The sequence below is a fragment of the Quercus robur genome, chromosome 6, assembly GCF_932294415.1.
Source record: "Quercus robur chromosome 6, dhQueRobu3.1, whole genome shotgun sequence".
NCBI lineage: Eukaryota > Viridiplantae > Streptophyta > Magnoliopsida > Fagales > Fagaceae > Quercus > Quercus robur.
Window position 1 is genome coordinate 45,056,194 of NC_065539.1, and position 25,344 is coordinate 45,081,537.

The 25,344-nt window shown below is 37.4% G+C and overlaps 1 protein-coding gene across 1 annotated transcript; it reads right to left on the bottom strand.

Moving 5' to 3' along the window:
- Positions 1-4,948: 4,948 nt before the first annotated feature.
- LOC126690253 (exopolygalacturonase-like) lies at positions 4,949-8,500 on the bottom strand. Its single transcript, XM_050385373.1, has 5 exons — positions 8,282-8,500; positions 6,315-6,635; positions 5,824-6,113; positions 5,339-5,567; positions 4,949-5,170 (listed from the first exon to the last, which is right to left on the bottom strand). The coding sequence occupies exons 1-5, from the start codon at positions 8,498-8,500 to the stop codon at positions 4,949-4,951; spliced, it is 1,281 nt and encodes a 426-aa protein (XP_050241330.1).
- Positions 8,501-25,344: the final 16,844 nt, after the last annotated feature.

The following is a 25,344-nucleotide window of genomic DNA, read 5'->3' on the forward strand; positions in this document are numbered from 1 at the left end:
TTGATCTTCCACCTTCTCATTAACGGTCTTTAGAGCAATGGATTTACCCTTCCGTTGATTTGGCAGCGACATTTCATAGGTCTGTAAAGAACCAACCAGCTCCTGCACCTTGATGTCGTCAAGATCCTTGCTCTCTTCAATGGCTGTCACTTTGGCACGGAAGCTTTCCGGCAATGATCGAAGGATCTTCCTTACAATCTTAGAATCCTCCATCTTCTCCCCCAAGTTAAACTTGCTGACAACCACTTCATTTAACTTCCCATAGAATGAGTCGAAAGACTCATCCTCACTCATCTTGAGCTCCTCAAACCGAGTGGTCAGCATTTGTAACTTGGTATCTTTCACCTTCTTCGTGCCTTCATAAGTTGTTTCCAGAATCTCCCATGCATCTTTTGCAATAGTAATGTGAGAAATCCTGTGAAATTCATCTGGAGACACACCACAGAAAATAGCATTTAGTGCTTTACTGTTAGCATTAGATGCAGTAAGTGCTGCCTTATCCCATGTGGATTTGGCTGCTTCAGGTTTGGTCCAACCCATCTCAACAGCATCCCACACGGATTCATCAATGGAGCATAAAAAGGCTCTCATACGAACCTTCCAAAATGCATAATTACTTCCATCAAAATATGGAGGTGCATTAAGGGATTGAGACCTATCCATCTCAAAAAGAAAGGGGGTCAAGGATCACACAATGGTAATGAAACCAAACAGATGTGTACCCGCTCTGATACCAATTGAAAGTTCAAAAACGTGTACAAAAACACTTTTGAACGTTTAGACCCCCAAAAACCAATTTAATCAACACACGCAATATGTTAAACAATAGTGTGCGGAAACTTAACATATGCTATAACATGGTATTGATTAAACAACTATCTAAGCCACAACAAAATAAACCACAGCAGATAATGTAAAGGCAGAGATAGAGAGGAAGGAAGATGCAAACACAGCGATAACACCAGATATGTTATCGAAGAGGAAACCGAAGACCTCGGCGAAAAACCTCTCCGCCGCCCTCCAAGCGGTAATCAATCCACTAGAAAATACAGTTGGGATACAAGGACAGCAATAGACCCTCCAAGCCTAATCTACCCGATGCACCTAAGCCCTCCAAGCTTCTTGCTCCAACGAGGTTGCGCCGAACCTTTTTCTTTTCTAGCTTTCCGGATTCCGCTACTTCACCGTAGCATCAACCAATAAAGATTGGCTCCTTCCTAACTGCTTCCCAGAACTCCAAACGACTGTCTCACAGAGATGATAATGGTGAGAACCAGGTTTGGTATAAAGGCCTCTCAAGGATTTGACAATGGAGAGGAAGAGAGTGAGGGATTTTGATGAGACTCTAAGGTAGAGATTGTGGGTAAAACAATCTGGTTTTTCTTTAGGGTTTCTCTCTCAAAATTCTCTCTGGAAGCTCTCTTTCAATCGTGGGTTAAAAGGGTATTTATACTGAAGAGGAGTGGAATGCGAAACGTCAGGTTTTTCCAAAACAGGGGTGGCTCGCGGCTTGACATCGCGGCTTGACTAAGTCGCGAGTTCCAGTCGCGAGTTAACCGTATGGCCAGTTGTCCTGTTTTGTCCTGTAGTGCTCCAGCTAGCATGACTGTTCATCTTCCAGCATGCTTGGCACGTGTGCAGATTCTGGCGGGTTGAAGCCGCGAGTCCAGTCGCGAGTCCCAGCCGCGACTCTCTGTTTTCTTGCACACTCTTGAGCAATCTTCACACTATCTCACTCACTACCCTTACAACAATCCCACCTAAATACAGGGTTACTAAATGCTGAATTACAAGCAAATTTGGCACGGAATAAAGCCAATTAGATGGTTGAATAAATTCAACCTTACAAGTTGTAATAGAAGAGACCATCTGCAACCCAAAATCAGTGTCATTGCCAACATGAATTACCAAGAATTAAAAAACTCGCCAAAAAATTAAGATTATCTAAATAGGTAGCCTATTAATATAAATCATGCTCTTAATTGCATATGGTCTCCCAATCAATTTAAACACTCTTCTACAATCTCGAAAAACTTGGGTCACATGGCCTACAAAAAATCTACCCCATCCAATTTTCTCACCCCTAATATCTTATTCTTTATTAGAGAGAAGTGTTTTAGTAAGAGGTAATTACCATAAAGTAATCAAACTAAAAAGAATTTGCAACCTTAATCCATGTTTAAAAATCCAAACTAAAAGAAACCTAAGAAAGCCAAACTATTCTAAGTCTGAACTTAAAACAGTCAAAACATAAACCATGAAGCTGCATTTTTTCTGCAAAAAAACATTCATAGCTTTTCGGTTTGATGTAAAGAACCTAAAATGAAATAAATCGAGATCCTCCATTTATAAATTGCTTTTTGAGCTACTGTGCACTACATTAAATGGATCAAGATTCTCCATTTGCATAACTAATATAACTGATTTAGTGATATATGCCAAATGTGTTTCTGCTTATGTTCACTTATTTTTCTAACCAATGAATATTCATAATTGGGAGAAACACAACATCAGAATCAGTACAGAGAAATTATAATCAACATTAACATTCAAACTCTCTCATGTTCCTTCAATCAAACTATAAAAAATAGAATATTGATTTAAAACAGCAACCATATATTTGCTGTGTGTTTAGAAGACAGCATACGCAAACAACCTTTAAGGATCCTTTGTTGTTTCTTGAAATAATCAGCTACCCAGTTTCCTTTTCCTACAATTAAATGCATAAGATGAATGAATGCATCAAAAATCATCAAATTTTGATTTTTTTTTACTTTCCAAAAGAGCTTAACATCAACTATGTCAAAGAATAAGAAATTGTTCAATGATATTAAACTCCGTCCCATAAAAGAAGATTTAAAACAGCAACCATATATTTGCTGTGCGTTTAGAAGAAATTTAGCAATTTAGCATATACATATACTACCCTTTTACTTGGATTACACACATATAAGAAATTTCAATAAAGATCCCAAGACAAAGGAACGAAATTGATAGTCTGTATAGGAATGAGTTTGCGATTTAATTAAAATCACATGTTAAAGCTCATCTAATCTAATCACCAGCAAACCCTTGGATTTTTACTCAAGTAGTTATTTACCCGATAAAGATTGAATTAAACCAAAAAATATTTGAAGCCGCATCAAACTAAATTTATTGCATATTTGCATAGTTTATATTGGTAAAGACAACAACCCAAACTATCCAAACCCCAATTTTGGTTCAAAACCTAAAATAAATTTTCCACCTTAAATCGCCAGAACCTAAAAAAAAAAAAAAAAAAAAAAAAACCTTTTAATGCCGGCAAACCAAAGGCCAACCATTCAGCCACAGCAACCCAAAACGCCAAAGCAGATCACCCACAACCACAAAAAAAATCCATGAACAATTGAAGTGGAGAGAGAACAGTATATAGGAAGTAATAACTGGGCAGATAGATTTTCAATTGAAAAGCAAATCAGAATTTTTACCTCAACAAATATGGTTAAAAAATTCAAAAACCCAAACCAAACAAAACCCTAACTCATACACAGAGACAGAAATTTACAGAGTTATACCTCTTCGGTAGATATATGTTGGTTTGTGGGAATGGTGGGTATGGTAGGTTTTGATTCTTTGGATGCTCTGTCGTGGGTCTGAGGAAGGAGATCTCTGCGGTGGTTGGTGGTCTGCATTTTGGAGTAAGGAGAAGTGGTCTTTGACGTGGGTCTGAGGAAGGAAATCTCTGTTCTGAGGAAGGAGATCTCTGTTGATTTGTGGGTATGGTGTCTTTGCCGTGGGTCTGAACGTTGGGTGAGCTGGTAGAGGAGGAGCTTTGGGTTGAGGGAGCTGGTAGAAGGAAATTTTAGAGAAAAAGAAGTTAGAGTATATAACGGGTTAGGGTTTTAGAAAAGCTATTGCATTAATGTTTTTTTTTTTTTTTTTAAAAGTTTTAGAAAAGTTTTATTTTTTTGGCTTATGTTTTTTTTTTTTTTTTTTTAATGATGTGCTGACGTGGAAAATTGTGAAAGTTTCAAAAGTTTCGGTTTTATATATATATATATAGATAATATCTGATTGAAACAAATTTGACATGTGTATTAAAAGCGTAAAGAACATGTAAGTCGACTGATAAATTTTCAAAATATGTAGTAATATATATTTTATTGAGCAAGGTTATAGCCTTAGGCTACAACCAATTTTGTTTATTCTTTTATAAGGGATTCAACCAATAATATTGGTTGTCATGTCATTTTTTAAATCTTTTGTAGTAAAACTGGTAGTAAATTAAGTATTTTGTGAAAATTAAATGCATAATTATGTAGCATTGCCATGCCTTGGTGGAAGTTTCATCACTTATGTCACTTAGCATTATTCGATTGACAGTTGCTTTAAGAAGAAAGAAGAAAGGAATTTTTTTTTTTTTTTTCCTTTCTTGATAAGCGAGCATCTCTCGCCTCCATCCAATAACTACTCATTATATTAGCAATTTATAAAATAAGTTGCAGTCTCATCACTCATGTCACTTGACATTATTCGATTGACAGTTGCTTTAAGAAGAAAGAATAAAGGAATTTATTCTTTTTTTTTTCTTTCTTGATAAATGAGCATCTCTCGTCTCCATCCAATAACTACTCATTATATTAGCAATTTATAAAATAAGTTTTAGATATAGCATTTTTCAAAGAAAAAATGACTTAAAATCTAATCCTCCATTTCGGAATTGAGGTCTATATCAGATAAAAATTTCAAACTTGTTCCGAGCTCATGGTTAATAAGTTGATTAATTCCTTATACAACCAGGCTACAAAAATAAGAACATTTTCTCGATTTCGATTTTCATTCTGAGGTCCATATATGTAGTGTATGGGGATATTATACCCCATTGACCTTCATTATATACTAATACAAAATGATACTTTTATAGAGTCAAAGGGGCTGGAGGTGTAATTTCAACTCTGCTAGGCACCTATTTGCAAGGTGGTGGGTTCATTTTTCCACCAAACCGTACTTTTGCATTTGTGCACGAAGCGGCAGTCGGCCCCCTCTGCTGCGACTTCAAATCTATGTCATACAACTGAACATTTTGGCAAGGATACTGCGAGCTGCAAAAGAGCTCTACTGCATTTGGCGTGCTTGAGGTTCCCCTAATGTTTATGTAATGAATGTCACTGAGCCTTACGCTCGATGGCTGCACATATATAAAGTACCATAGTTTAGCGACACAACAATTTTCATAACTGATGATATAGTCTGTTGTAATTGGTGCATAAAAAAAATTGGTGATAATGGAATTACTCAAGTTCTAAATTGCAAAGGCAGTTTGTTCAATGGAAAAAATATGGCGAATGAGACTAACCGCTTTGTTGCTGCACTTTGATTTTGGGCAGTAGCCTTGGTCTATGATAATGGGGTTCTTAACATTGTTCATGATGATGTCCTGGAAAAGCATGGACGATGCTGAACTCTCTTTCGATCCTGGATATGTTTTGATTCTAATTCCATTTTCTGTGCCAACCATCGTGCAATTTTTCACAGTGATGCCTTTCACATCCTCCTCGTTTTCGTACTTGCCAAGGCTACCCACACTGTCATTGACAAAGAAAATGGACTTTCACTTTCAATATTCTAAGCCTCAATTGAAAAGACATATATATGCTGATAATTTATATCATTCACTTTCAAAGTAAATAGGGAAAATTGCAATTCAAACTTTGAATTTTAGGTGGTATAACAAATTAAACACCATAGTTTTAAAAATAACAGATTAAATCTTGGGGTTTCAAAAAGTAACAAATTAGATGTTAGCAGAACTTTCTAAGTATATGAGAATTATGTGTATACCTAATGCCATGTCCAGGGCCACAGGTTACTTTGTTGATGCGAACGTTGGTGGCTCCCTGGATAATAGAGATGCAATCATCACCAGTGCGAATGGTAGATTTGGCTATTCTCACATCGTTGGAATGGCTAACATGAATGCCATCAGTGTTCGGGCTATCTGCGGGGGCATTTATGTGAAGGTTGCGTGCCCTTATGATCTCGCAGTTAGTGATGAACACGTGAACCCCTTTACTGTTAAGGGAAGTGAGGCCTCTTATAACTCCATTTGTGACCTTGTTGAGTCTTAAGTTCTGCATCAAATAAACAGAAACATAAACATAAATGGACACACAAACCAGCATTACTGTATGATTGAACAAAATTTGAAGTACAATTCGTTAGATGTTGTTTGTGATTAAGTAAAGAACCTAAAGTATATGATACTAAAGTATTGTACTTAAGTTTTGTCGAGTAACAATAAATAATGACAAAAATATAGTGCAGAAACTTACAGCGGGGAGTGGCTGGCAACTGCTACTATGGCTACAGTCATTGTATTTCCAAACAGAATCACCCTGACCATCAAGAATGCCTTTTCCAGAACCTGTAACAACCAAGCCAACTATGGATTCGAACACGATCCAATAAGCTTCAGGATATTCACTGATATCAGTTGATCCTTTCAGGGTCCCAAGAATTTGAACAACTTTGGGAGTTGTGCCACCGCATGGCCCTCCAAACACAACCTGAGATATTAAGAAACTCCCTCCGGGAATGAGTAGCCTTGATGGTCCCTTGAAGTCGCATGCGGCACGCCATGCTTGGATGAAAGCCTGCAAGGTGTGTGTGTGTGAGATCATGATCAGACCCATAATGTAGTGAACTTTTTGTGAATATTGATGACGAAAATATATTGAACTAAAAAAAAAAAAAAAAAAATTTAGAAATGCGTCTAATTTGTTGTTCATCATGGCATTGAAATTTTGTTGATTATAATCTATAATTCTATTGTGAGATCCCTGGACCGTCTAATGAATTTTTTTTTTTTCAGTTTTTCACAACTTTTCAGAATTCAGAGTCTTTTATTTATTATTATTATTATTTTTTTTTACAGGTTGTCAACGGTTGTACAAAATTTTGTATCCTTAAACCTATTATTATTATTTGAAAGAAAGCCACAAAATTCCTTTGATCAGGTCAAAAACCAATCTATATCACTTTCTCATTGCGTAAGAACGATTTGGTAAAGTAGAAAATCATGGACTATTTGGGGTCCGTTCCATGTTGGTTTTGGTTTCTTGTGGATTGTTAACGGGAGATTTTTTATTTATTTTTTATTTAAAATTTTAACTCAATAGACGGTTGAAATTAAAAACAAAAGTTGGGTTTTAATTAATCTCCACCTTAAGTTTGTACAACAGGAGATATTTTGTTAAAATTTCACTTCAAAAAAAGAAAAGAAAAGAAAAGAGAAGAAAAGAAAACTGTTTTCTGTAAATAAGTCTCAAGATTGAGTCCAAAATGTTCTGATTTTCTGGAAAAATAAATAAATATTTTTAAAGTGGAAACTAGATTAAATCCATTAAATATAATCCTAAACGAATTTCAAAATTAGCATTCTATATTATTTTCTTATTACACAGACTACCATATTGATAAAAATTGAGATTTTGGAATATTCACTAGTCAACAAAAAACAAAAAAAGTAACAATGAAGAAGAATATTCTTGTTTTGCTTACAAGAAGCAGGAGATGAGAGATATAACTATATAAGTCTAGCACCTTTCATAAAGTAGACCTTGATGTAACATTAAGCCACAAGATTCTTATTATATATATTAAAAAAAAGAGTCACAAGATTTTTGGATAATTAAAAAATGATATTTAACATCACAAATTACGCAAATAACGTGTGTATTAGAGATAATTAGAAAGAATGACAGGCACACGTAAATACAGAGCAAAAAGGCAGATAACATAGAATAAAACGGTCATTGTCGAACGAATCATTAGATAAAAAATAATACTACAAGTCGGCCCGTGATTTGGGATTACTTGTTAAAAATGTCATCAATGGAAGAATCATGGCAGTGATTGTAGAACATTTTGACTGCTTTAAAACTGCTTCCACCAATAACTTCACGGTAAATATTTCAATCTCTCTTTTGTCTAAGATTGGTTCCACAACCACATTCTAGTTGTGGCCTAGGTTTAATTTATACAATCTTCTCCATATACCTACCTAATAAAATTAAAGCAATGTAGTGTAAAATTTTCAAAAGCTCATGAAAGCAGGATGACAAAACTTAGTTATAGTTCTCCAATTGAATTCAATCATAATGTTTTATTTATATGTATTTTTTATACTGTGACAATTAAATTCAATCATATGATTCGTTTGAATAACTGTATCTTGGTTTTAAACATTCATTATGTAAACCAAATTAAACATGAAAGCTCATCAAGCAAAATAATTAACCTGGGTATTGTCTTTCCTTCCATCAGACTTGGCTCCAAATTGTAATACATTAAAAACTTTCTCACCAGGAGCAAGAACGTCATGCCGAGCTAAATTAGAACCACGGAATGTATCGGGAACTCCACGGACCACACCCTTGGCATAAGCCTCACAGTAGGCCAATGCAAAGCACAAGATGATAAGAATGGTAAGTGTACAAGCTTTTCCTGCAATGGCCATTGAAAGAACCCTCAAACTCAGAGCACTGATTTTTCTTTTTCTTCTTTTTTTCTTTTGTTCTTTTTTACCTTTTTATTTGTTTTTTTTTTTCAATTTAAAAGCCTCCGGTGGTGGAGGCCTAAGAACTAATAGGGGGAATAAAGCTCTCTTTCTGTGTCTTCTTTATTTAATATACCTTGTTTTCAGCTAAAAACTAATTCTTTCCAATAATGTCTATTCATGAGAGGTCTAAAGTTCATGGAGAATATTGGTTTGTTGTTACAGTTAATTTTCTTGGCTAAAATTAGTGATGCTTTGCGTGCATGGCTTCCATAGATTTAGGCGTTGTGTTTTAATATGGGTTCCTATCCGGAGTAGGCAGCTACTTTTCTTCCATCAACCTCTCTCTATATCAGCAACAAAATTGATCACCCACCACAATTACGCCCACCATATTGTGAAACAAACTTCTTTCTGTTGCACTGTTATTAGTTAAAACGTAGCAGACGATAATATTTTATATAGCATATTAGAGACTATTTCAACATTTCAACAGAATTTCCCTTTAAATTAGTTTCAAGGGAAACTCCTTATTTATAAAATTACTAAAATTTTTTTGAGAACAACTTATGAAATTAAAAGGGTCATTCACAATGTTTTTAAATTTTTAATCATAGGTTTTGTAATTTGATTAAATGACATAATAGGTCATATGATTACAAACAACAATTATATTAAGTTTTTCATTTTTTAGTCAAATGTACAGGTTTTATTATTATTATTTTTATTTAATTATATTGGTTAGAAATGCTACTACGCTTCTACCCTAACCCCATCTCCCCTTTCAGACCTGGCCCAAACACTTTGTATTTGAGGATGTGCCATCTGAACCAAAGAGTTTGGTGGTGTCAAATGTAAATATTAAGGGTTAGCCAAATTAATTTTAAGAGTCCACTCAATTAAATTTTCAAAATCTAAATATTTTTTAAATATATATATTAGTAAAAAATTCTAGTCCACTTTAATGGTTTTTGAATTGGGTAGTCTGCTCTCTTGTGTGAGTTTGAATTAAACCTTTTGTTGAAAGTTGTCAGAAGTACAATTATACTTAAAAAAAAATTAAAGAGAAGAGATTTAAAAAAAATCATATTAACTAAATAAATTAATAGATAAAAATTAATCCAGACCCACACACTAAGGGTCCGTTTGGATACAGCTGAAAACTGAAAACTGAAACTGAAAACTGAAAAACACTGTAGCGAAATAATTTTTAAATGTGTGAATAGTATCGTGGGACCCATTTTTAATGAAAAAGTTGCTGAAAAGTGAAATTTGTGGGTCCGTGAACAGTACACTATGTGCTGTGATTGGTCCAAAAAAAATTTGAAAAGTCAAAGTTTGCGTCTACTGTTCATTGAACAGTGCATGAACAGTAGCCGCAACACCCAAAACGTTCCAAAACGCGTGAAAAAAAAAAAAAAAAAAAAAAAAACGTAAACGCAGACGCAGACGCAGAAGTTTTCATCCCAATTCAAACGCAACCTAAGTAAAATAAATAAAAAAAAAAAAAAAACCGCCAAACAAAGTCAAGGATGATTATTTAATTGATTACTGGTCCTCCTCATCCCCCCACCCCAAAGAAAAAGAAAAACAAAATTATTCAACTAATTTCAAAATCTTACTCTACTCATCAAAAATCAAAATCAATATCTTACCTATTATATAAGATCTAAATCTAATAGGTTGCACTGATTTTAAATACTCTTTAGTAGTCCTTGCTCCTGATTCTTCAATCCTGCAAGCCGTGTATATATATATATATATATAGAGAGAGAGAGAGAGAGAGAGAGAGAGAAAAGAAACAAAGTAAACCCACTTTCATAGTTACAGGAGAGCTAGGAGAACAAGCTAAGCACTTATATATATATATATATATATATATATATTTATATGATTACATGATAGCTAAAATTTACAAAGTAAGCTCCTTGCATAAACACACAGGAGGATACAGCTAGCTACCTAACTTCAACATAAGCGCTTCTATATATGTTACAAGCAAATCATATTTTCTAGCTTGCTACAGTACAGAAGAGTATATATATCACTTCGATCTCTAATACAAGAGGAGTGCTTATAGTACTTATCCACAAAAAAAGTATACAAGAAAGAGCTAGCTAGCTAGCTAGTATTTAAGCCCAGTACCAAAGCGATTTGCCTTTCCGTTAGAGTAATCCGTAACCAGAACCCCACCATAGATCTCTGCAGCCTTTTTGCTATTGATCTCTACCTGTTTCTTCTGATGAACTTGCTTATCGGTTCTCCTGGGCCGGCCATAGTAGTCGTCTAAAAGAGCAAAGCCTTCCATTCCTGCCTTAACAAGATTTGCCATATTGCTCAAAAGAACAACACAAACAGATATATAAACCGATTTGCTGTCTTGTTTTTCTTATACAAAGATTATAGGTGAGACCCCTTATATAGAACTTGCTGCAAGCCACTCTAGTTTAGGGGTAATTCTTACATGCTTTGGGAGCAGTGCTCCCTTCTTTCACATGAGGGGTGAGCCCCATGATGGGACTCACATGTGGGGTCCATCTCTCATGTGAGAGGAGGGAGCATTGCTCCCGCATCATCTAAGTTTTTTTCCTAGCTAGCTTAATAGCTTCCTATGTTATGGCCCAACTAAAGAACTGTTGAACAGAAATCGTAGAAAGAGAGCTTTTGGTGCCTGATTCTGTTGGTTAATATTCTATTCAAAGATGCAAAGTAGGGTAATAGAGAGCTTAGCCTTTTATAAATAGGAAAAAAATTATATATATCAGGAGTACCATGGGTCCAAAGCACAATATATTAGAAAGAGTGAAAGAGAAGGAGAAATGTTTTGCTCAATAAAAAATTTAAGATATTCTCATTATGGAAACCCAAAGAAAATGAATAGATTTATCCTGGCTATCTTTCCATCACTTTTATGTATTCGATTCTTAGTTAAGGAAATCAATAATTGTTTTAAGATTTTTGGGAACACTTTATTCCTTTGAATCTATCGTGAGGAACTCATTAATTATGGATTTAACACAGTATATTACAAACTTCACTTAAAAGTCATGACAACCTTATTATAATGCACCTTTGGCGTGATGGTCACTTTATAAGTATAAGTGCTTGTGAGGTATATGGTGCAAGAGTTGGGATTCAAATTTCCATGAGAGAATTTCAAACACATATACATTTAAATTATATTATAGTAGAATTTCTATCTTGTATTAAAAAAAAAAAAAGTCATAGCAACCCTATTTTCTTTCCCTTGTGTGGTTAACTTTTTTTTTTATTTTTTTTTCAAGGAAAAAAACTAATTATGAATATTTTTTGAGTAAAAGGTCAGAATTATAGACCCCTTATAATATAGTAAGATTGTAATTATATAAAAAAAATGCTTCAAACTAAGCATTAAGCAATCTTATTGAACAATAAATAATGATATTACTGCATATAGTTGTTTTAGTGAAATGGAAAAATCATAACCAGGGGAGAAGATGTCTATACTCTGATACTCAGTTCCAATAATTGATACTTAGCGGGGACAAAAATGTTCCAATAATTGATGATTAAAAGCAGTTTTTATATAAAAATATAAAAACTGCTTTTAATCATCATAAAAGCAGTTTTTATATTTTACTTTCTACAAGAATGGGATATAGGAATTTGAATCCAAATATATTTAATAATTAGAGAAAGAGAGAGAGATTTTGGTGATTCACATTTCACATGTCACGTGTCAAGTAGTACTAATAGCTTAGATCTTTTCAGCACAAAGCAAAATATTCTTTATTATCTATGTAATGGGAAAGGTTGGAGGGAGTATTTGAGGGCCGGCCAGTACAAGATGTACATTAATCCACGGAAAAAGTGAAACAGATATATATATCTTGACCTTTTAGCCCAAACAATTTAGATTGAAAACCTAAATAGTTGCCAACTTACTTTACTATTTAGTTTATTTTTACTACTATTTATGAGTTTTATTACACTTTTTGATACTATTTATGGGTTTCATGATACTATTTATGGGTTTCATTCTACTATTCAGTTAATTTTTACCTTTATCTACCGTACTTTCAGTAAAAAATTTTCAGTTTTAGCAAAATAAGTAAATTCCAAACAGACTCAATATGAATACATTTCATGAATAAGAATGAGTTACAACTTAATTCCCAATTGGAAAATGATACAACCGACGGAAATGGTGGCAGCATATGCTTCAAGATCCAGAAAGATTTGAAATCATTCATATATGCTAATTGGTATCAAGGGAGAGAAAAAGAAGTGTAATAAATTAATAATGGATAGGGTATTATTGCACATTAACTTGTCTATTCCAAGCTCAACTATGCAGATACTTGCTAGCTAGTTGCTACCCATCCTCACTTGTAGAAACACACTGTTAGGTGCACGCACAATGAGATTACGAGAATGAGATGGCTGAACTCTCATGATTATGGACAATAACTAGTGGAAATCGTGACTTCAGATCACGTGTTCAATGCAAAAAAAGAGTTTGTGTGCAATAATGAGTGTAAAATAAACACCACTTTATAATTAATTATTACCATGCAATAAGTATCTTTATGTTGGTAATGGTACAACTCTCACAATAGTTTTTTCTTCGAATTTCACCCCTTTTTTTATTTTTTATTTTTTATTTATTTATTAAGGACAAGGTCACCAAGAAAATTCTTCTTCCAAGGGAGAATGAATTTGTACTTTACAAGCTCTCCTCCACCACTCCTACCTCCCACCTCTCACAATAGTTTTTTCTTCGAATTTCACCCTTTCATTTTTTTTATTAAGGACAAGGACACCAAGAAAATTCTTCTTCGATCCAGGGGAGAATGAATTTGGACTTTACAAGCTCTCCTCCACCACTCCTAGCTCCCACCTCTCACAATAGTTTGTTCTTCAAATTTCACCCCTTTCATTTTTTTAATAAGGACAAGGTCACCTAGAATATTCTTCTTCCAGGGGAGAATGAATTTGGACTCTACAAGCTCTCCTCCACCATTCCTACCTCCCACCTCTCGTAGTGCTCATGTGTCTGAATGTGTTGACTCAATTTGTTCGCATTAGTGGCGGATCAAGGATTTCAGTCTATGGAGGGCAAGATTAAAATTCAATATTAAAACTGAAATTAATTAAAAAAATATTAATTTAATATTATTTAAAAATTTAAAAATTGTGAACGACAAATGTGTACATGTTTCATATCATTAAAATAAATAAAACAAAACAACCAATTCAAAGTTACTAACTGTAAGGACTCAATTTGTAACGACCCCAAATTGGTGTATTGGGTTCGAACGTTAAAGACCTAAACAATAAATTTATAGAGAGTGGACTCAAAGGCTAGGCCTTGGTGAACGTACGGACGTTAGTCATGGTGTTTATGATGATCGTACAGGGGTGAACTGAGCGTATCTAAGAAGACTTTCTCTCTGGCACGGCCTGAGCGGCTCCGGTCATTGAACCTCGTCTGAGGAGCTTAATGTTCTTATTATTCCTTTTACCTCCGATTATAATGGTCCAAGAGTCAATACATAATGCTCTTCTCTCTCTTTCTGGTGGATGAATTCTTACATTATATAGCCCCTCTCAGTTGATCCTGACCTTCCATCTGTTGATCAGGTAGGTAACTACTCGAGTGCTTGTCCCATCAGCCGCCTTCCTCCACTTTCTGTTAGTTGCAATAACCGAAACTACACTATTCAGGGGTCTTTTCCCATCAATGTGGTCAGGACGTTTGTTGGTGCATTCAATGCGGAGGTGACATCTTTTCCTTGAACCGCTCCCACACTGTACCCCCGTGCGAGTCCTATTGTACTCGTCTTTTCTTCTGGGAGTGCTTTAGGAGCTGCCTTTGATGGCGTGTCGTTTTTCCCTTCTAGGCCTTGGGATGCCGAGGACAGGATCGTCCTCGGCTGCATCTCTAGGCCATTTGGACTTTCGCTGCATGTCCTCGGCAACGACTCTTCTCGGCGCAGGCCTTGGGCTCTAATGTATAGTGGGCCGGGGTTACAAATTCTTTGGCCCCACAATAGCCCCTCAAAATCCTGCTGTCCGGTTCCTTGGACGGAGAGGAGGGTTTTGATGACATCAAGCCTCTATCATAGGTTGTTAATCCTTGTCATCTATCAGTACCAGAGACTTTTCGTCTGCCCGAGACACGTTCTTGGAGCCTTGGTAGGTGAAACGAGTCTTCATTAAATGTGGGCGGCTCTGTGTTTCCCACGTTCAACGGTGCGATGGTAATCTAACGGTGAAAATTTCCTTACTTTTATGGGCGGGAAAATTTGCACAGTTACTTTTGATGAGAGGTATAAATAATTTTTAGAATTGATTTGTCTCTTCACTTTCGCACTTAAGAGTTCTAGCGCACATATCCTGGGTTTAGTCAAACTTCCATCCAAATTCAAGTCTCTTTCCAGCATAAAAAGCCTGTCCGAGGAACTTTTCCTCCTTTCTGTAAGTTTTCTGCTTTCACTAACTCGTGCTTTTTCTCTTCAGGGTTTATTTTTCTCTTATTCCTCTCCTTCTCCCGTCATCCCCTAAGTCTGTTGAGCAGTTCCTAGAGATGGTTAAATTAAGAAAGTTGGTTGAGGTCGAAGAAGCAATGGAAAAGTTCATCGTTGACTATAGGATACCCCCCAATGTGAGTTTGAGGTGCTGCAAGGAGGGGGAGTGGCATCTTAAGAGAAGAACGGGCGAGGTGGTGATTCCCCTTCTTGCCTTTATAGAGCGGGGGGGGGGGGGTGTGAGAATCCCTATGGGGCCGGTAATGAGGAGTTACCTTAGGCATTTCCGATTAGCCCTCACCCAGTGCGCTGCTAATGTGTTTAGGATTCTGGGTTGTGTGGATGCCTTAAACGAAAAAATGGGGCTAAGACTAACCCATCATGATGTAAACTGGGGCTACAACCTCCAACATTTGAGGGGAAAATCCTATTACATGAAGATGAGAGACGATAGGGTTTGGCTAATCCAGTACCTCCCTGAGTCCATCAAAGGATTGAATAAGGACTTTCTTATTATATCTGGGGAGTGGCACGATGGCCTTACTTGCCTAATTGTGGAGGGAGAACCAGGTGGGGTGTAGAGAGTAGGAGGGGGCCAATCTTTTGCGCCGTCTTAATTTTGTGTGGTTCGGTTACTAACTATGAACATGCCTTTTTTTGCAGATCCACACGCCTTTCACCAACACTTTCATCTGATCAACTGGGTGGATTTGGAGACCGTTCTCAAGGTGGCGGTTTTTGTAAATGACTAGGATGGTCAAGTCAGAGCCGCTCACAAAATCTTAGGGTACGATCCCATCCAAAAGTCATTTGCCGCCCCGAAGCACGTGATCAGAGTTAACGATCCTCGGCTTCAGAAAATCACTGTAGTCGAGCACGGGTTTTTGATTTCTGAAAGATCTCCTGTCCCGGAGGGCATCCCGTTGGCGGGCTCTTCCCCGTCCCACCAAGCAGTGGAGGACGAGGGTGATTTGGGTCTGTCCGAAGAGGGGTTCGGGGTATTTGACCAAGCTGACCCATCCGAGGCTCCTTTTGGTGACCTGGGTGACCCTGACTTGTCCGAGGTGGAACTGTTGTTAGTGGGAACATCCTCTCGGGCGGAGATGGGTCTTAAGAGAAAGCCCCCGACCAGTTTGTTCGACCTCATTAAGGGTCAGCCGGGGAAGGGTGCACAGGGAAGGTTGCAATCCAGTGTTCCAACTCCCCCACCACAGCTCCAGCTTATCCAGAATAGGTCTTCTCCTTCCCGGTCGCAGCCACAATCTCCCCAACCCAAACTTCCTACTCCTCCCCAATTAACTCTGCCTCCTTGGCCTGAGCCCACCGACCCAAAGAGAAAGAGGAGTCCCAAGGGTAAGGAACCAATGGACAGGGGGAAATCCCAATCCTCTCGAGAGGAGGACGAAGCCCCGCGAGCTCAAAAACAGTTAAAGATCGGGCATCAAGGCCAGGGGAAAGGGATCGATGCCCAATCTGCGCCGAATGCTTGGCTTCCTGCCCCAATGCTCCATAGGGAGCCATTGATGGAAGATGCATCCATGAGAAACCTTGGAGACGGCGAATGCGCTTATGTGGTCGACGCGTTAGAGAGGATCCTGCTGCTTCCCACTGATATGAAAGAGTTGAAGAGTATGAGGATGCAGGAGGTTTTCCTTAGCGTGAAGAGGTACCTGGGTATGGTAAGGCTCCTAAAACCTATGACTTCGTCGACTCTTGCTCCTAGATTCTCGTTCATAATGTGTTTGTTTCGATTGGCAGGCCGTCCAGGCCACCTGTAGGCTGGAGGATGAAGCTAAGGGGCAGAGTAAGTCTGTAGAACTTAAGCGTAATAAACGTATAGAGGCTGCACGAACCCTTAAAAATTCCGAGGCTGACCTCGCAAAGGCCAAGGAGGACTTAAAGGAGATGACCAGGGCCAGGGATAGTGCAGAGGCAGGTTTGGTCGGTGCCCAAAAACAGGCCGAGGACCAGACGAGGCGCCTGCTTGTTGCCGAGGAGCAATTGGAGATCGCCAAGGAGCAGATCGGTGATTTAAAGAAGAAACTGACCGAGGCAGTGAGGGATAAGGACGTCGCGGAATGGGCCAGGGATGAAGTCGTAAGGGCCAAGACAGAGGCTGAGTTTGCCAAGAATGAGGCTGAGACCTCCAAGGACAAGGCCGAGGATGAGGCTTACGATGCGGGGGTGGCTGATACCCAGGCCACCCTTAAAGCTCAAATCCCTGGTGTATGCAGGCTATACTACTCCCAGGTTTGGAATGAAGCCCTCAAACGAGCTGGGGTAGAGGCTTCGTCCGACCTGTGGAAGGCGGAGAAGGTGTACTATCCTCCAGCCATCCGTGAGACTGCCTTCGCCAGCTCCGAGGCTGTGAGCGCTCCCTAGGAGACTGAGGCTGCTCAGCTTGTTCTTACTCCTGACGAGTCGACTAAGGGAGGAGAGCTTCATGGGGTGACAGAAACACCTGGAGGTCTGAATCCTGAGATGCCCCAAGAGGCTGCCAAGTCCACAGTCAATGCTCAGATCTTTGATGCCGAGGAGTCGACCCTCTTGGTTCAGCCCTTTCAGGCCATTCCCCTTGCTGATGTCTCCGAGGGCCTTGAGGCTAATCTTGCTCAGCCTCCCCAAGAAGGGGATGCTTCTCAGGGTCCCGAGGCTAATCCTGCTCAGCCTCCCTAGGAAGCGGCCAAAACAAAATTGAAGAAGTAGGAGCCCTGGCCAACTTTTGTGTTTGTTTTTAGTTTAGCTGTTAGATAGTTTCCCTTTTGTTTTGAGGACCTTGGGATTTTCTTGTAACTAAACTCTTTGATCATATGTATGAAATTCATTTCTTCCTTTTTCCTTTAAATTATACGTTTGTTGCCCTTTTCGATATTTATTATTGTTGCGAATCTCATGGTTTTTGAATTAGCTATCTTAACATGTATGAATGGTTGTGCATATGATGTATTTGGAGTTACATCCTAGAATTCTAACTTACCCGCGCCCATGGGGCATTGAGTTTGCGTCTACACATACTTCTAGGGAGCTAAATGCATCATCCGAGGTGCCGAGCGTGTTCTTAGGCCATGTTTGGTACCTAAATTTCCTTGAAGTAGTTGGTTTCCCCATAGGTTTGAGTCCGAGGATCATGCAAGACCTTGGTTCTGTCCAAAACTTATATTTTCTTGAAGTAGTCGGTTTCCCCATAGGTTTAAGTCTGAGGACCATGCAAGACCTTGGTTCTGTCCAAAACTTATATTTTCTTGAAGTAGTCGGTTTCCCCATAGGTTTGAGTCCGAGGACCATACAAGACCTTGGTTCTGTCCAAAATTTATATTTTCTTGAAGTAGTCGGTTTCCCCATAGGTTTGAGTCCGAGGACCATGCAAGACCTTGGTTTTGTCCAAAACTTATATTTTCTTGAAGTAGTCGGTTTCCCCATAGGTTTGAGTCCGAGGACCATGCAAGACCTTGGTTCTGTCCAAAATTTATATTTTCTTGGAGTAGTCGGTTTTCCCATAGGTTTGAGTCCAAGGACCATGCAAGACCTTGGTTCTGTCCAAAACTTATATTTTCTTGAAGTAGTCGGTTTCCCCATAGGTTTGAGTCCGAGGACCATGCAAGACCTTGGTTCTGTCCAAAATTTATATTTTCTTGAAGTAGTCGGTTTCCCCATAGGTTTGAGTCCGAGGACTATGCAAGACCTTAGTTCTGTCCAAAACTTATATTTTCTTGAAGTAGTTGGTTTCCCCATAGGTTTGAGTTCAAGGACCATGTAAGACCTTGATTCTGTCCAAAATTTATATTTTCTTGAAGTAGTTGGTTTCCCCATAGGTTTGAGTCCGAGGACCATGTAAGATCTTGGTTCTGTCCAAAACTTATATTTTCTTGATCCCGCGAGGATTAGCCCCTTGGCATATGTGTGGGGCATAAACTTTATGTTAGAAGCCCCTAGAACTGCCCGTGCCACTGGCGCTTCAAAGTGTAACCCTCAGTGGGAGCTGAGTTAGGGCAACAACCACGTGCTGCTGGAAATGATGGAGAGGCTTTCGCATAACTTGCACCACCGCCTAAGCTATTTCTTTTGAAGGACCCTTGGTTGATAGGGGCTTGATTCTACTATGACTAACCGCCGCCTGCGCTAACGCACAAGCCTTCCCACAGACGACGCCAATTGTAAGGACTCAATTTGTAACGACCCCAAATTGGTGTATTGGGTTCGAACGTTAAAGGCCCAAACAATAAATTTGTAGAGGGTGGGCTTAAAGGCTAGGCCTTGGTGAACGTACGGACATTAGTCATGGTGTTCATGATGATCGCACATGGGTGAACTGAGCGTATCCAAGAAGACTTTCTCTCTGGCACAGCCTAAGCGACTCTGGTCATTGGACCTCATCCGAGGAGCTTAATGTTCTTATTATTCCTTTTACCTCCGGTTATAATGGTCCAAGAGTCGATACATAATGCTCTTCTCTCTCTTTCTGGTGGATGAATTCTTACATTATATAGCCCCTCTCAGTTGATCCTGACCTTCCATTTGTTGATCAGGCAGGTAACTACTCTAGTGCTTGTCCCATCAGCCGCCTTCCCCCACTTTCTGTTAGTTGCAATAACCGAAGCCACACTGTTCAGGTGTCTTTTCCCATCAATGTGGCCAGGACGTTTGTTGGCGCATTCAATGTGGAGGTGACATCTTTTCCTTGAATCGCTTCCACACTGTACCCTCGTGCGAGTCCTATTGTACTTGTCTTTTCTTCTGGGAGCGCTTTGGGGGCTGCCTTTGATGGCGTGTTGTTCTTCCCTTCTAGGCCTTGGGATGCCGAGGACAGGATCGTCCTCGACTGCATCTCTAGGCCATTTGGACTTTTGCTGCATATCCTCGGCAACGACTCTCCTCAGTGCGAGCCTTAGGCTCTAATGTATAGTGGACCGGGGTCACAAATTCTCTGGCCCCACACTAACAATCAAGAAATTATTCAAATATACAAAATTTAGACATCTAATTTGATTTGTTAAACTAATTTGAGAAATCAAATTAATCTAAAAATGTTAAGAGTATACCTGTATATATTTCTTCGAAAGTATTAAAAATTTGGGGTTATAATAAAAACACAGTGTTTAAAACATTGAAAAAGTCGAAATATAGAATAGAAATTAAAAAGAAATAGTGGATGCTTTAGGTTTTTAGTACTGTACAAGAACATTGTTTTTTTTTTTAAAGAAAAAAATTATTTTGTATTAATTATGGGATCCAATAATGAATTTTCATGAGAAAAAAATTGGGAAAAAATGCTGAAGTTACATCAAATTTTATTATTGAAAGTTAACAAATTGATGTGGTAAGAATATGATTAGTACTTAGTAGTGCCACTATATGAATTGATTTTTTGTGATGGTGATACATCGGGCTAATATAGGCAAACTACCTAAGAATAGAAATAAGGATTTTTGGGGATGAGTAGCTAGGGGGGATAGTTGCCCCCTCTCATCCCCCCTTGGCTCCGCCCTTGGTTGGCATTACTGTCTTAGTAACTCCTACAAATGTGTGTTTGAGTTTATAATCAGTGTTTAATACATTGAAAAAGTCAAAATATAGAATCGAACTTAAAAATAAATAGTGGATGTTTTAGGTTTTTAGTATCGTACAAGAACATTGTCTTTTTTTTTTAAAGAAAAAAATTATTTTGTGTTAATTATGGGATCTAATAATGAAATAATGAATTTCCATGAGAAAAAAAAAAATTGGGCAAAAAAAATGCTAAAGTTACTATAAATTTTACTATAGAAAGCTAACAAATTGATGTGGTAAGAAATGATTAGTACTTAGGTTGTGTTTGACATTGGCTTAAAAAGCTAGTTTTTTTTTTACTATTTGGTTTATTTTTGCTACTATTCATGAATCCCATTGCACTTTTTGCATTCATGGGTCTTATTGTACTATTTCAACTACCTTTTAGCTTTATTTACAGTACCTTTAGCAAAAAAAATTTCAGTTTCAACTAAATAAGTTTTTTCCAAACAGACTAGTAGTGCCAATAGTCAAAATAATAAATAATTATATGAATTGATTTTTTGTGATGGTGATACATCAAGCTAATATAGGTAGACTATTTAAGAAAAGAAGTAAAGGATTTTTGGGGACGAGTAGCTAGGGGGGATCGTTGCCCCCTCTCGTCCCCCCTTGGCTTCGCCCCTAGTTGGCATCACCGTCTTAGTAACTCCTACAGATGTGTGTTATGTCATATCATTACTTCTAATAAGCTTTGTCACTTTTAATAACTTATGATCTATTTGGTTGGATGGATTTTAGGGATGATGAAAAAAAGAAGAGAAAATTGAGAGGGAAAGAAATTTATTGGGGTGTTTGGTTAGGTGGATTTGTGAGAGCAAAACTGGTGGAGTCTAGATGTTTTCTCTCCGGACTTACCAAAATATTTTCTTCTCAAATTTAGGAGAAAACTGATCCAAAAATTTTGGACAAAAAACTCCTTGTAAGCTCCTTACGCTGTCTTTATTGCTTTTTTTTTTTTTCCTTTGGTTTTCACATTTAGTTTTTCGTCTTTTTTTTTGAGTCTATCTGTTTCGATTTGTTTGCTACTATTGTGTTTTTCTATTTTATTTTTCTTTTGTTTGTTTGTTGAATCAAATTGGTTGTTGTTGTTGTTTGTTTTTATTTTTTTTATTTTTTTTTTATAATTAACAAATGGCTTTCACCTTTTTATATATATATATATATATATATAGCAATTTCATCTAATGTTTACAAAAAAGATTATTTATTATATTGTGTAGTAGGGACATAGGAGTAAAATTTATAGCAATTTCATTTTCTATCCTCCCAACCAAATACATATGAGAGAAAACTAAATCTCTTCCATCCTCCCACTTTTCCACCCCTCCAACCAAATGGACCTTTGGAATTACATTTATTGATGTTTGGGGACCTTTCCCATGGCTAGCTTCTAGATGGTTATCATTACTTTGTACTATTCTTTGATTATTATTTATATTACTAATAATATGATTCTCTGTTTGGGTTTCATCATTTTACATACTAAAATATCTTCAAATTCATATGTTTAGAAAGTTTAAATAATATGGTTAAATATGTAAAATTACTGATTTAAACACTACTAAATTTTAGATAATTTTTTTTTTAAAGTAGTTTTTTTCCACTATATCTCTCTCTCACATTAGTATTTTTTTTTAGCTAACTTATTTTAATTCAATTATAAGCCCTTATCCATATCCCTTAAAATTAGGCACCTTTTGTTGGAAAAACACAATTTTGCATTTCATACAAAAACACGCAATGGAAATAAACGGATCTACTTCATTCATGTGAGATAACATGGAACATCTATATTTTAGAAACAAAGAACAAGAAGGCATACCTTGATGCAGTGAAACTCAAAACCAAATGAAGATTGAACTTGTGAAGGCTTTCAATCTTTAGTTCAATCTTCACCCCAATTCCACATATGCCTAAGATGTGTGGTCTCTCAATCATTTCTATACGTACTTGTTCAGGAAAATAAGAGAGTGACTTGAGAAAAACCATATGTTTCTCTTTTAATGATACATATATATATATATATATATATCTTTATGCACTTAGCAGTTATTTTATTTAATAATTGTTGGGTTCTAAGACTTTATGTTTAAATGTATTAGAACTTCAATTTGTAATGTTGGCAAACCATGATCAAAATGTTTAGTCTTGTTTTAGACTTGCTCAAAGTATGTTTATGTGTAAAGTTGGAATCGAGTGTATTGCAGGATTTACCGTGTAAATCTGCTTGGCTCGATCAATCGAAGCTCGTGTAGATTGTTTTTTTGCAGAATTTTTCAACTCAACCGAAGCCTGTTTAACATGTAGGGTTTTATGTTTTGCCTTAAGTATAAAAGGAAAAACCCTAGCCACATTTTGAGGTTGCTCTTTATGCTGTGTGTGTGAATCTCTTGTGAGATCTAGAGATGCTTGCCTTCATACACACTTAGGCTTTCTAATCTCAAGATTGATGTCGAGAGCTTAGTGATCAATTCAGTTGCTGTTTCAAGAGCTTAAAGATACACAGGCGAGAGTGCTTGTATTTGCTGTGAATCCAAGAAAGAAGTAGTCCGTGGACTCGGAGCTGTCACGTGGTCTGGTAGTAAATTTCCTACTCGAGGTAGCAATAAGATGTTACTGGTCTAAATCGCTATTGTATAAACTTCAATTCTTTTATAATGGATTTTTTTTTTTACCTTAAGAATAGCTAGGTTAAATCCTCCACATATTTGGGCTTTCTTTTCTCACAATTCTAGACATATATAAGGATTATTGTTCAAGCAAATTGTGACCGGAGACAAAATTTTCCCTAGTTCATCTCTCTCTTGAAGAAGCTTCTGTGTTTGTATACCATAGGATTTTGTGACCAAGCAACTTCATGATCTTCATCGTCTGGATGAACTGAAGAACTTTGCAGCCAACATCCTTCTCTAGTTGGTGATTGAAGTCGCATATTAGGATTCGTGCAATTGGTTAATCACGTATTGGGAGCCGTGCATTGAAAATGAGAGATTGTGACTACAGAACAAGTCCAATTGGATATTGGGGTAAGGGTTCAACTATAGGTGGGTATAAGGTATTGGGATTCCTTTACTTGTAACCTCTTGTTTTGATAATAGTGAATTTTCGGGAGTGATGACCTTAAAATCACTCTGTGGGGTTTTTGCCGTGTATGTTTTCCTAATTTGTAAACAAATCACTGTGTCAATTTATTTTTCGTTGCATACTTTCGTTAATTGGTAATTTGTTTGTGCTGCCATGTACAATTGCATGTTAATTTGATTAATTAATAAACTTGGCTAATTAATCAATTAATTCATCACAAGGGGTTGATACATTCTTGGCCTATCAAGTGGTATCAGAGCAGGCACACTCTAATTAGGGTTAATTTTTGCTGTGCGATCCATTGACCCCTGTTTGTCATGGATAGATGATAGTCTCTTATTATACCTCATTTATTTGATGGCACTAACTATGCATACTAAAAAGTACGCATGAGAGCTTTCTTGCAGTCTTTAGATGAGAAAGTGTGGCAAGCTGTGGAGATAGGTTGGACTAAGCCTACAAAAGCGCTGGTTGATTGGGATGATGCTAAGATTAAGGTGGCAAACTTTAATAGCAAGGCATTGAATGCCTTATTCAATGCAATCACAAATGAGGAGTTCAAGAAGATATCCTCCACTGAAACTATGAAGGAAGCATAGAGCATTCGCTAAACAACCTATGAGGGAACAAAGGCTGTTAAGGACTCGAAGCTTCAAAGTCTCACTACTAGCTTCGAAGAGATCAAGATGGAGGAGGATGAGTTGTTCGATGAGTTTTATGCCAAGCTCAAGGACATAGTGAACTCAGCTTTCAATCTTGGGGAAACCATTCCTAAACCTAAGATTGTGAGAAAAGTGCTCAGATTTCTACCCGAGAGATTCCATGCCAAGATCATCGCGATTGAGGAATCAAAGGATATTAACAAAATTCCTTTGACAGAGTTGGTAGGAAATCTGTAGACCTATGAGTTGAGTTTGACAGGGATCGGGAAATCAAGTAAGAGCAAGAGCAAGAGCATGGCATTCAAGGCCAAGAGCAGTGATATTGATGAGTATTTAGATGATGAAGATTCTAAGATGAAGTCCTATATTACAAGGCAATTCAAAAAGTTCATGAAGAATTCCAATGGGAAGGGTTTTGACAAGGATCGTAGGCAATCTAGCTCCTCACAATTCAAGAGTCAAGACAAAGGGAAGAAGGATGCTAAGGATGGCAACTAGTACACTGTTCCCTCAAAACCAAAGTGCTTCGGGTGTCAAGGCTTTGGACATATGAAATAAGAGTGCCTTACGTATCTCAAGACCATTAGGAAGAGCAAGGCACTTGCTGCTATGTTAAGTGACATTAAGCTTGAGGATGATTTTGATAATGAGGATGATGGAATTTTAAATGCCTTCACTGCCACTGTAAATCCTACTAAGGGGATTGTTGAAGATGTGGATGAAGATGAGGAATTAGTGGAGTCTAAGTTTGAGAAGATGGATGAATAAGATGATATCCACACATCCTATGCAAAGTTATATAAGGTCTCAGAAAAGCATGAGAAAATGTATAGGTTGGCCACTAAGAAGCTTAGTGATGTGGAGCTTGAGTGAGAAGAAATTTCTACAAAGTTTGATGAAGCAAATCAGACTATTGGAGCATTGAGGTTTGAGAATAATTTCTTGGCTAAGAAGTCCAAGAAGCTTGAGGCAGAATTGTTCCAAGTCAGAGCTCAGCAGG

Coding starts and splice junctions, on each gene's coding strand:
- LOC126690253 (XM_050385373.1), bottom strand. CDS start 8,500: ATGGCCATTGCAGGAAAAGCTTGTACACTTACCATTCTTATCATCTTG. Junction 6,114..6,314: donor GTTGCCAGCCACTCCCCGCT/GTAAGTTTCTGC, acceptor TATTTGATGCAG/AACTTAAGACTCAACAAGGT. Junction 5,171..5,338: donor CAAAGTGCAGCAACAAAGCG/GTTAGTCTCATT, acceptor ATATATGTGCAG/CCATCGAGCGTAAGGCTCAG.